Genomic DNA, 13,242 nt, shown 5'->3' with positions numbered 1-13,242 from the left:
ATATTCTTTATCTATACCTATTCTATGGGGTGATATAATATGTAACATAATATGTTGGGTTTTTCTATGGTCAAGAGTAAAATATAACATGGTAGAAGGACGTTACCTTTCAGCAGTGTTTGTCGACTGAATGAGCGATATATAATAGGCAAGACGACTTCATAACTATAAAATCTTTCGTTGAAGAGGTACATCAGTCACGTAGTATTAACAGTAGAAATTCTTCGATCAGTGATTATTTTTGTAAGGGAGATCATGTACCTCTAAATTTTCGATGTCCACTGTACATCTTGTTCACGGAGTGACCTAGTCTCGTGTTCTCGCGAGACTAGGTCACTCCGTGAACAAGATGTACAGTGGACATCGAAAATTTGGAGGTACGTAATCTCCCTTACAAAATTAGCCACTGATCGAAGAATTTCTACTAACTATTGAATCTTTGGCTTTCAGGTATTTTGTCAGCTGATTCTTCACGAGGCTTCTGGATCTCCTGGGCCCCCGATGGAACCCTAGCCGTGGGACGGGAGGGAGAAGGCAGCCCGTTCATGCAGTGGCAGGACCCTGACCCGCTACCGTTCCAGTACTTAGGTTACTCCACGGGGTGGGGCAGCTCTGGGCAGTTTAGGTTTCCTTGCATAGGTACGTGTGGCGTCATTCCCGTCTGGAAAATTACAGAATCACGATCACGTCCAAAAGGGGCGTGTCATTTGAACTATAATGAGCAGACCAGGTGCGGCTGACATTCGGGAGCAGTTTGGTCAGACTTGGACCACGCCTACCATTCCTAACGAATCAAAACGAATTTGAGTTAAGTTTGAGTCAAATTTGACCGTTGAACACGCCTAAGACGCTTCTATTAAAACGTCTTCCTGAATGGACTGCTGCTGTTTTGCTAACGTACATTCGAGCATCAGCCAACCATAATCGAAACTCCTGACCGACCCCCGAATGCTTTAAGCTTTGCAGTCCCCAATTGAAACATTAGGATAATAGCCGAATAACAGCTGATACAGCCGACTTTATACCGACCTACATTCGTACTCTACTCCTAATCATAATTAGGGGGGAGGGGTCAGGAAGTGATATGCATAGATGTGTGACAGTGGAGTTTGGGTTACCCTTCTCTTCATGCCTAAAGCATGGTTCTGTTTCTTGCCAGCCTTGCAATTCAAGGCCACGCTCATGAATTCCTGTCTTTTTACATCAGGAAATTGCCAGGAGGGAGATGGGGCATCCTACAGAGGAACAGTCGCCGTGACAGAAACAGGCAAGACATGTCAACGCTGGGACAGTCAGACACCCCATCAACACTACAATACACCTGACAACTACCCTTCGGCCGGGCTGGAGCAGAACTACTGCCGGAACCCGGACGGTGAACCCGGAGTTTGGTGCTACACCACGGACCCAAGCGAGGCATGGGAGTATTGTGGCCTACCAGTATGTGGTAAGGTCTCAGTTTGATCAGAGATATTTGTAACTTCTGTGCTGATAATCTTCATTCATCTATAACCATTTACTACTATATATATTGCATCATTGTCGCGTCAAATCATGTAAATACGACTTTGATAATGGCATGAAAAACGCCGTTTTGGATACATTACTTATCATTGTTTGTTTCGCTTTTGTATTTCCAACTTATATCATTGCTACATAATGATTGTACAGTATTGAAAAGAAACATGGCTTGAAATGCCTTTCGTGCAAACGTAAAAATCATCAATGTTCTCGATAACTTGTTTCACTATATAAATTTTAGAGATATTTTTATTTCCTGGAAGTATTGTTTTTGGTGGCGACGATTTATGCTTGGTTTGTATGTTTGTGTAGTAAATTGAGTGGGTGGAGATTAGGTTTCAGTTGATTGACAGGTATTTGGCCAGGTATGTATAGGCCCTGTCACGTATCAATAATATGGTCCCCAGGAATGTTATTCTCTACTTTAGAGAGGTTTGAAATCTCGGATTTCTTGTGTGTGTTTTTTTTTTACTTTCCTGTTGTTTCAAATCATACAGTGACGCCTCCTCCAGAGGATTTCGGGGTATCAAGTATCACCGATACATCCGCCACAGCTGTGTGGACCCCGACTTCCAGTCCCATCGCTATCGGCTACAGAGTGTGGATAAGGGAATCGGGGCAGCCTGGCGACCTTTCCTCGCATTACCTTGCTATCAGCCAAACGGAAGTCACATTCCAGGACCTCATACCAGCCACAGAGTACATCATATCGGCAACAACTATCAACATGTACGTCGAAGGGCCGGAAGAAAGTGTAACCGCTGTAACTGGTACTGTAACCCCCGGTAAGTGCAATAAGCTACCTCCTTGCCATGTCCTAAACTCAGAGCAAAGGACGATTTCTTTTCGCCATGAGGGCAGTATTTGTAATTATCCTTTCTAACTATTGCAGATACATGTGTAAAGTATTGCAGATACATGTGCAAAGACTGGGTGTAACAGATTTTTGGGTGTAATATCTTCTAGTGGTTTACAGACAGTCTCTAGCCTAGTCTGGTTTACTTATCTGGAACTCTCTACCACAAGATGTCAGAGCAACACCTTCTCTTACAACTTTCAAACGGCTTCTGTCTCTGTGACTGACCTTTACGGAACCACTATGGACCTGCTGACGTTATGACCTGTTTTGTTATTTATATTAGAATTATTAATTCATTATTATCATTCAGTGACCCCTCGGCTGTCCTCCCAACTCGACCCTCACGAATGTACATATGATATATAAGGTATATGAGGTATAAATAAAGGCACAAACAAACAAACATATAGCTAAGTGCCTGTAAAGTTGGTTTGTTATGACAAAGGCTGGTTATACCGGCTTTACTGATGCAGATACAAATACCTCATTGAAACACAATTTAAACTCCATACACACATGTTTTCTTCAGCTGACGCAGTCGGTGTGTGGCCATTAAACTCACAGTACGGAGCATCAGACAGAACGGGGAACGGAAATGACGGGGTAGCAAGAGGAACCCAGTTAGCCCCTGGTCCAAACGGAGACCCAGATGGCGCTTTCCTGTTTTCGGGGACTGCAAATTCCTACATAGACATTCCCAACAACGGCAAGCTGGACGTGCAATACTCCTATACTATACTGGCCCACATATATCCTACAGGTCAGGCCGGGCCAATCTTCAACTACGTCGGGACCAACGGTCAATGGGCGGCACATCTTTGGCACTTAACTCCACAGCACTTGTATATGAGGTACGTTTATAGCCCGGTATCCAGTCTGGTGTGGTCTTGCAGCGTAACGGCAAGCTGTTTGGCCTAAAACTCTAAAGTCTTCTCTGGGAATCCTGCCATGTCTTCTATTTTGTACCCTTTGTCAATACACTAACTTTATGTAACAATAGGTACCTGACTTCGGTCGGGGAGGTAAAAGGCAGTTTGGAGAGTGGGTTCGGCTAGACTTTGACCCAGTGCCCTGGAAAGAGGATTTTAGACACACCAAACCTTAGTACGGCCTCAAAAAGGCAATGAGACTGCCTTTAATAGGTAAAGGCAGTCTCATAGCCTTTTTGTATCCAGTCTATTATTAATAGCTCCAGTTTGTTTATCTATTTTTTTGACGGCATGAAAGCGATTAGAAGAGATACTAAACAACAAGTCAATTCGATACATTCACAATCTTCCTTTTACTTATGAGTTGTCATGATGCAATGATCTGTGTGCATGTTTGCTTCTCTTCTCTTCGCGGTTGACAATTGAAACATTGTAGCACATTATCTGTCTATTGCAGGGCGCTCGGACGAGATGGACATCACCCAGAGGGGGTTGGTGCGAATGTGCTGCAGCAGCACGCTTGGAACTACGTGGGCGGAACCTACGATAGTTCCACAGGGTTTGCAATCCTCTGGAACAACGGTCAAGCGGTCGCACAGGTGCAGGTCGGGGTCCCGTCTGTCGCAACTCAGTACCCGGTCCGGGTGGCGGTGAGGGCCGGAGACAGTCGGTACTTCGCGGGCCGTATAGCCTGTATCCAGCTGTACAACTACGCCATGACTCAAGAACAGATAGAAGCAGCATGGGAGACGTGTTTCCCGAGAGGTTTGTGTTTTATTTTTTTTTTATTCAAATTGCAACAATGCAATACACGTGGAGCACAGGCAGCTGTTCCTGGTGTTGTGTCCCGCACATAGAAATGGATAATGGACAGACAATACTCGTTTTCACTTGAGTCTGGTGGGGAAAGTCGTGCAAAGTGCCTTTCCCAAGGGCACAAGTTTTGTGTTTTAACTATGCATTTTAACTGTAACTGCAGCTGGGACTGGAGATTCTCAAAATTTATAGGGAAACGCTAAAAAAAAGCCTGCTTTAATTTTCCTACATCGTCGTTTTAAAGTTTTCACACTATTTCTCGTGATCATTCCGACCTAACACTGCCTAGCCTGGATGCTAGTTATAGACCCCGACTCGACATAATTTCGTGATTTCGTGTTTTTAACTGCTTATTTTTATGACCCTTACAAATGTTCTTTTCAACCCGAAACAGCAACGCCACCTCCAGAGAATTTCCGGATAACGACTATCACTGGAACATCAGTCACCGCTGCGTGGACCCCGACCTCCAATCTCATCGCTTTCGGCTACCGAGTGTGGATAAGGGAAGGGGATTCGGCTGACACACTTTTTACACATTACCTTCCAATCATCCAAACGGAAGTTACATTCCAGAACCTCATACCAGCCACAGAGTACATCATATCGGCAACAACTATCAACATGTACGTCGAAGGACCGGACGTCATTGCCACAGTTATAACTGGTACTGTAACCCTTATTTCATTTACATTTTTGTTTTATTCTTATATGTAAAAGCTGTATTTATGTAAAGTTAATAAAAGGGACTAAATATGATACGATCTAATATGAGTGAAAGATGCTCTACTTTTGCTTTTTCAAATACAAAATCGGACTTCTATTTGGGGTTTTTATTAGTGAACATATTTGAACTGTGGAGAGGAAATTATTACCCAAGCAATTGAATTACTTTTGAAAACCGGGTGATAATTTAGCTCCTGTTGTTTGAGTACAGGAGTCAATGTTGTCTCGCATGGGTGGCAGGGTCCTGGAAAACGCCGGATATTTCGACAGGTACACTTCAATGGGGGCCCGCAAGCCTTTTTCCGTAGAGCGTAATCGGCCGTTTTTTAAAATTGTACGTAGAGCGTAGACGGGCCGCTCTAATTCATCGTAGAGCGTAATTGGCGCATTTTGCGTAGACAGTATTCGCCGTTTTAATTCTACGTAATGCGTTGTAGCCACTTAGAATTTATCGTAAAGCGTAATCGAGAAGTTTCCGAGTTCAGTGTAGAGCGTTGTCAGGATCCCCCCCCCCCCTTGCAGCCCCCCTTTAATTCTTCTTGAGAGATTGTACGTATCCAGCTGTATATGTGGAGAGAATTTTGTTTTCTAATTTAATCGGGTATTGCAGTACTTCGGGATTCTTATACATATCTACTGATATCCTCCCATTCGGCCTGTTTTTATAACCATAACCAAACTACCAATCATTTACCTCCTCCCATCCTTTAGTACCATGGAACCATGAAACATAGTAACTCACCAATAAGCCAGCTAAAACAACCGGAGGTAATCATTTGTCACGTATACTTTCAGCCACGGAACCTCCTTCAGAGTTGGATGTTGAAGACAGGACAATCGATACAGTTGCCATCTCATGGCAGCCTCCGAAAGGTGTGATCGTCGAGTACTCCATCAGCTACACCGGCAATGGGAGAGGTACGTCCGTGACCAGTCCAGGAGACACACACACCTGCGTGTTGACAGGTCTGATCCCCGGTACGCGGTACGACATCGCCTTGGTGGCCGTGAGCAGAGTTGGGAGGAGCGTCGCTGTCACTACAAGTGTCTTAACAGGTTAGTGACAGGACTCCCAATCAGCCGGACTGAAAGACATAAAAACTCCTTTGTTGCGAGTTCCATCAAAGACCTACAAAATCCAGGCTACATTTATTCGTCCACATTACATTTATTCATATTACGTACTTTTATCACTGTGTGTCCACTACGTCGTCCATGCATTTTGACTATACTTACCATATTTTAATAAATCGATTATTTAATGTAATATCTTTTAACTGATGAAATGTTGCTTATTAACAGAACTGTGTTTTAAAAATTTAGTCTAAGTTGATGAATAAAGTTTGAATTTACTGAATTTTGAATGAAATATCTTCTTTTTTTTCTTTACTTTCAGAAACGGACCCACCCTCAGCTGTGGACATAAGTAACTTGTCTTCTACGTGGATGGTTCTGGAATGGACGGCACCCCAGGCCAGGGTCGTGTCGTACAAGATCACAGTTTCACAGAAATTCAGCGAAGAAACGTTCAGGTAAACGTTCTGTTATAACATCATCAACTCATTGTTTATGTTTTTCATGTATGTAGCTGGCAGTATGTGATGGAAAAGTGAAGTACAATGCGAATTGTGCAAAGTGGAAAAGCTGTTTACAATGAGCAAAATGTAGTAAGAATCACGTTGAATGGTCAGCAAAATACTACTGAAAACCAAAATGTATTTTACTTAGCACTTGTTCGGCAGAACGTCTCATTTGTGTAATGAGTAGCCTTCGTAGCAGGCTTATAGAACTGGGGGTCTGGTGGTCTTCGGCTGTTTTCTGATTAGCCCAGTTCAAAAACGGGGGTAATTCAACCAGGCCGGCTAAGTTGTCTATATGTAATCAGACAAACGCACATAAAAGATCCTAAAGACTCCCCAAATCCCCAGGTTTTGGCATGCTATAGAGGCTATCATCTAAGGTCATATTCGCGTATTCAAATATATGGCAAGATATCGTCTGAAGTAGGAAGAGTTCTAAGACTTATGCAAATTAACCAATTGAAACATCCAACGAAAACCGTGAAAAAAATCAGAGTTCCCCGCAGGCGCAGTACGTTAAGTCTACGTGCTGATTGTCAGCACTGTTTACGAGTTTCTCATCCCCAGAATGCATTGCGAAAACAGGGGTATAAACCTCATTTGCATATGTCAGGAAGGCATCGGAATGATCCTGGTGACGTTAAACAACTTGTTTTTCAGTGTGTTTAGAGGTGTTGGGGTACTTTATTCTCAATTAATTAATTAATGCTTAATTAAATTACTATGGGTTGAATCTGACAACAAATAGAGAATGAATTTTTGAATATGTGGTTTGTACCGTTATAGTGGTAACGCTATACTGACACTAGTAACGTTGCAAACTACATGTTCCATGTTTAAAAGAATACAAAAACTTCATTTTCTATTTGTTGCCAGATTCGACCCATAGTAATTTAATTAATGTTGGCATAAAATGTCCCAACACCTCAAAACACAGTGAAAAGCAGGCTGTTCAACGTCCTCAGGATCATTCCGATGCCTTCCTGTCCTATGCAAATGAGGTTTTGACCCCTGTTTTTGCAATGCATTCTGGGGATGTGAAACTCGTGAATACAGTAATTACGTGACTACAAACAAAACTTAAATTATAAAAGTAGAATAACATATTAGTGTTATATAAGTGATGCCGAATTGCGTGAAATGACCAATTCTGACATGTTTGTTTCAGTGTCGATGGATCCAAAACATCTTACAACGTCACTGATCTTCTACCTGAAACTGATTACGTCATAAAGATGGCTGCCGTCGGTGAGCACGGTCGGAGTGTGGAAGTCACCTGCTCAAAACAAACAGGTAAGGCATGCACAGACGTTCTTATGAATACATTTTAATTACGAAATTTATACGCATACACATATGTACATCACACGCACTCACACGAACAGATACAAACACAGACACACACAAACACAAGCACAGACATAGACATAAACACACTCACATGTACATGCACCTACACACACAGAAACACATTCATACACACACACACACACACACACACACACACACTCAAACACAAACGCACACACAAACGCACACACACTCAAGCAACAAAATACGCACACAAAAATATTCTTACATACACATACACATACACAAATCACTCATTCGGTACACAAACGGAATACACACACATGCAAAGACGTGCACACTAACTCTCACACACACAAACAAACACAGATACAATATATTTTTTTTACTTCATCACAAATCATGCCTATTGCTGATTTACTGGTGAATTACTGAAATCTTCTGTTTCCCTGTAAAGAGCCGATACCGTTACCTGTGACTCACCCCGTCACACCGACCCACGTTAGTACTGAGGCTTACACAAGTGTTACATGGAGAGACACCACAGTGACTTCCTCGTTTATTGAATCAACCTTCAAGTCTACCATCGAACGGCGTACAACAGGTAACATTTCCACAATAAAATGTTAATGGGGTCGTGTGCCGCAACGACAGCGTGCGCGATTCGGAATCAAGAGGTCCCGGGTTCGAGTCCTGACATGCCATCGATCTTATGCCCTTGGGAAAGACACTTTACACGACTTTCCCCACTAGACTCAAGTAAAAATGAGTATTGTCTGTCAAGTATTAGTTTCTATGTGCGGGACACAGCACCGGCAGTACTGGCTTGTGCTGACTTTTCCAAGGCAGGGCATTAGAATTTCTAATGTAACAGTAGAACCGTGTATATTTATTGTAAATGTGTCTGTTAGCCAGGTGATATAAGATATATAAATTAAAATCAGTCAAGGTCATGTTTTGGTGTCATGAGCACTTTAAAGGGGAATTGCAAACTCTTCTATACATTTTAAATATTTTATCGCTCAGTAGATTTTTAAAAAAATTGCATGTGTCAGATTAAACATTTTAGGGATGTAAAAGTTTGGTCTTATTTTCATCGTGTAGTGGATTGACAGAGTTAAGTTGTACAGATTCATTGATTTGATACATGTCTATCACGATAGCTACCTCTGCTGAAAGGACAGTGAAGCCAGACACAGACCACGAAACCAGAACAACAGACCAGCAAACCACTGCAGTCTACAGTACACACAAGGAGGAGATGCCACTAGGTGATTTACAAATCAACAACATTTAGTTACTATTAACTCAGCATTATTTATGTAGCTTCTATGGTTTATTTATTCATTTTAACTTTATTTACATAAGATTACATGTAAAAATGACCATGAAAAACAGGGCTAATGCATTTAGAACTCCCTGATCACAGTTAGGAAATGCTAATAATAATAATTATTGTAACAAATAGTAACAATGAAAAGTAATGCAAAATAATAAAGTAACGTAATGATAAAGTCACACAAAGACTTAAATGATCAAAGACGTTATAATTCACTACTCACATTTAGACCAATAAACAATACTTGAAACAACAATTGAGACAACGATTGAAACAATAATCGAAACAATAGCTGAAACAACAACTGAGACAATAATTGAAACAATACCAAGTACAAATAATGATGATAACAATTTGAAAAATGTTTAAGGAATGATATGCGCATGGTATTTCCACAAGGCAAAAAAATCTTCCACTAAATCATAACATTTGCTTTTATTTTTTGTGTGATTGACTCGATGACAAAAAAGTATTACGTGCATATTATACATTTTCCTATGTGAGTATTTACCTACATTTACTTCAGTTAAGTAACACTATGTGAACTTGACTTTCAGACAAGACAACATACAGCACATCACCAGCCCAAACAACTGCGGGAACTGACGAAAAGGTACGGAATTCGATGTGTTTTCAACAAGTAATGAGCTTGATCTTTCATTATAATTGCAATTTTTTCTGGAGATGCTAAACTATGTCACACAACAGAAACGGTCAGCTTTAAAGCAAAGCCCAGTAATCTGACTTCCGAGTTTTAGCCATGACAAACACATTGGATGGGTACTGCACTGAGTCAAAAGTTATCCAGGACGTGAGACTTAACTTATGGGTGGGTCATTCACGAGCTTCCCATCCCCAGGATGCATTGCGAAAACAGGAGTCTAAACCTTATTTGCATAGGACAGGAAGGCATCGGAATGATCCTGTTGACGTTAAACAGCTTGTTTTTCAGTGTGTTTTGAGGTGTTAGGGCATTTTATGCTCATCGTTAATCAAATTTCTATGGCTCGAATCTGACAACACAATTTTGTGTTCACATGGAACATGTGGTTTGTAACGTTACAGCATCAGTATAGCGTTACCACTATAACGTTGCAAACCACATATTCCAAAAACTTTAATCTCTATTTGTTGTCAGATTCAACCCATAGTAATTTAATTAACGATGAGCATAAAATGCCCCCAACACCTCAAAACACACTGAAAAACAAGCTCACACACAGGATCATTCCGATGCCTTCCTGTCCTATGCAAATGAGGTTTAGACCCCTGTTTTCGCAATGCATTCTGGGGATGGGAAACTCGTGAATAGGCGATATACTCTGCACTAATTAATGTTAGTTAACGGTTTTGAATCACCCCTGACAGCTCCAGCATATTCTACAAGGGATGGACCAATCACAGCTGGAGTCAGGAAAACCAGAGGACATCCTGTCTGTGATGAACAGCATCAATGACGTCATCACCGCCGGTGCCCAATCGTCAATGCCATCATCAGTTATGGTACGCTATCTAACAATTTTGACTTCAAATTACTCAAAAAGCCATGTTCCGTTGATTTGATTAAAGATGAAGAGCATCCTCTGGGAACCCCAAAACTGATGCGAGCGTGCGAATAAAAAAAAAAGTTTGGCAAAAAAAAGGTGGTTTTATTATGAAATCTATGACGTCATGAAGGTTGAACAAATGACATTTTCGTCTTTTTCGTTTAATTTCTTCATTCTATGACATTGGTATCGTTTTCAAATAGTTCTTTTTGCAACCTACGGTATATATTTGGTCATTTTAAAACCTTTTTGTACCATTTACAGTATGGTTGAAAAGTTTTTTTGGAAACGGACGAAACTTCATGCGCGCGTGGATGTCATCCATATAATAAAATCAACATGGCCTAATGTATAAGTGCAATGATTCAGTTAGAATGTGATACTTTCTGTGTACTATATAGATACTACTGTAACTGGATCTCTCCGGCACCTGTTATTTGCCACTCCCAGCCCCAAGGACAGACAACACTTAAGCTCCTGTTCTGTATAACAGGAGCTTTCTAACTAATTTGCATTATCTTGTCTTGACTTGTCTGACTTTTTTTCCTTTTTCGACTTCCAAAAACTTATCTTCACTTTATTTGCATATCAATCAATAGTTAGTGCTTATAAACCTGCATTTCCCCTCTGGTCTCTCAGTCACTGACGAAAGCTAGTGGATACTAGCTGAAACGTCTGACGTTTCCAAAATTATATCCAGTTGCTTGAGTAACTGCTTTTTAGCGTATCGTATTACCTGGATGTCTAATCTTCATCGACGTACTATAACTACATAAGCTGTAAATACGAATGTGTTTCTTTCCCCTCTACAGGAAGATATATCAGCACTGGTAGAAACGCTGGCTAGTGCGTCAAGAGGGGCACAGGGTGCGTCAGTAACAAGCATGGCTGCTATCGCTGATGGTAAGATCAGTAATACTGTGTGCCTTATCTCTGTTCTTCCAGCTATTAACATTTACTAGAAATGTCAATAAATCCTTGCAATATTATTTAAGAATTCAAAAGCCTTTATTTAGTTATTTATTTCTGTTTCATTTAAACAGGGTACAGACCTCGGTGCTATTTAAAACACTGCTTTTCAGGAATGCATTGTGACAACAGGTTACACAATGAAAACAATGAAACCAACACATTAAACAATACATAAAGTTACAAAATAACCAAGCCTAAAAACAAAATCATTAACCGTAAGTCGATGTCGTTTAAAAATTAAAAAAAATTCTTTATAAATTACTGAATGATATCTGTAATACTGTAAAAAAATCTACATACATAACATTAATATGTGTCTTGTTTAAGAAATGGTATAATGACTTGATGCTTTGTGTGGTCAAACAATATGGATGTGCTATTCAGTCCTAAGCAAATATTGTCAGATTATGAGCTAATATTGTTTTTATTAGCTAATAATTATTGTTCAGATTAATTTTGTTAATTTCCACTTATCCAGTGGAAAAGTCTAAAATACTACTTTATTCATTCATGGTTTTAACCCTGGATGACTGATCTTCTCAAAAGTTTCTCAGATTAATATATTTAACGATAATTTTGTTAACTATTATCTACTTTCAGCCCTGACGAAGACAGCTTCAGCAGTCATCGACATGCTCCCGGAGCAACAACCACCGATCATGACCAGCTCAAACATCCTGGAAAGTGAACTGATTGATTTGGGCTCTGCAGACGTCTCGCCGAAGCAGCAGCTTAAGATGCTCAAAGACAAGCAGAAGGAAAACGAAGACATGGTGAGGAAAATCATCTCCTACTTGTTGCTGGGGCCACAAGTACCCCCGAAATCCTCCGTATCATACAAATGTGTCTCATTATGGAACAGCCTTCAGACAAACATACGAACAATTTCCTCTTTTCTACCTTTTAAAAATACCCTGAAAGCCCATCTTATAAACCACTCCGACCCCTTGTATTAGATTCATATCTTCAGTTATTATTTTTTTTTAATTTTATGTATACTATTAATTGTTTCATTATTGTTATTGTATCATTTTGCGCATGTTTGAATTATTTTGATAACAACACCCTTGTGTTATGTATGTATTATTCCAATTCAATTATGTTTAGTTTTGGTTAGTATAGAGGAGGAAGGCTTAGCATAAGCTAAATAAACTTTTTCCTCCTCCTGCACCTGTTTTATTTATCATTAGTGTATTATGTATAATTTTTTTATTGTTGTTGTGCAAATAAACAAACAAACCAACCCCGGCTTTATGCTGAGTATTACTTTCAATTTTGGCGTTGTTTGTTGGGTGGGAAGAGGTAATTTGCATTTGACTCAGGCCCATTATTTTACATGTAAATAGCATCAGGCCTTATGTTATGTATCCTGGTAGGTTTTCTAGCCGCCAATTTTTATAGCTAAGGCCATGTTGATTTGATTATATGGATGACATCCTCCGGGAGCCCCAAAACTGATGCGCGCGTGCGAATAAAAAAAAGTTTTGCAAAAAAAAGTTATTTTCATTATGAAATCTACGTGGTCATGAGGGTTGAGCCAATGGCACAGAATATGGTTTGGCGAATAATCTAGTCTTCAAGTTCATTTCTTTACAATTTCGTCTTTTTTGTTTGAATTTTTGGCAATCTACGACATTTGGTA

General features: G+C 40.3%; 1 protein-coding gene across 1 annotated transcript in view; it reads left to right on the top strand.

The window, feature by feature from the left end:
* The window catches only part of LOC109468117, a 75,154-nt gene that overhangs the window by 42,803 nt on the left and 19,109 nt on the right, over positions 1 to 13,242 (top strand). Inside the window, exons 7-16 of the mRNA XM_019766362.1 lie at positions 2,899 to 3,231; positions 3,767 to 4,074; positions 4,520 to 4,792; positions 5,647 to 5,907; positions 6,248 to 6,383; positions 7,600 to 7,724; positions 9,639 to 9,694; positions 10,450 to 10,584; positions 11,441 to 11,531; positions 12,201 to 12,373. Of these exons, the coding sequence (XP_019621921.1) occupies positions 2,899 to 3,231; positions 3,767 to 4,074; positions 4,520 to 4,792; positions 5,647 to 5,907; positions 6,248 to 6,383; positions 7,600 to 7,724; positions 9,639 to 9,694; positions 10,450 to 10,584; positions 11,441 to 11,531; positions 12,201 to 12,373 (1,891 nt within the window). The remainder of the gene's footprint in view (positions 1 to 2,898; positions 3,232 to 3,766; positions 4,075 to 4,519; positions 4,793 to 5,646; positions 5,908 to 6,247; positions 6,384 to 7,599; positions 7,725 to 9,638; positions 9,695 to 10,449; positions 10,585 to 11,440; positions 11,532 to 12,200; positions 12,374 to 13,242) is intronic.

The sequence above is a fragment of the Branchiostoma belcheri genome, unplaced genomic scaffold, assembly GCF_001625305.1.
Source record: "Branchiostoma belcheri isolate BF01 breed outbred unplaced genomic scaffold, Haploidv18h27 scaffold192, whole genome shotgun sequence".
NCBI lineage: Eukaryota > Metazoa > Chordata > Leptocardii > Amphioxiformes > Branchiostomatidae > Branchiostoma > Branchiostoma belcheri.
This window is presented reverse-complemented; position numbering and strand designations above follow the sequence as displayed.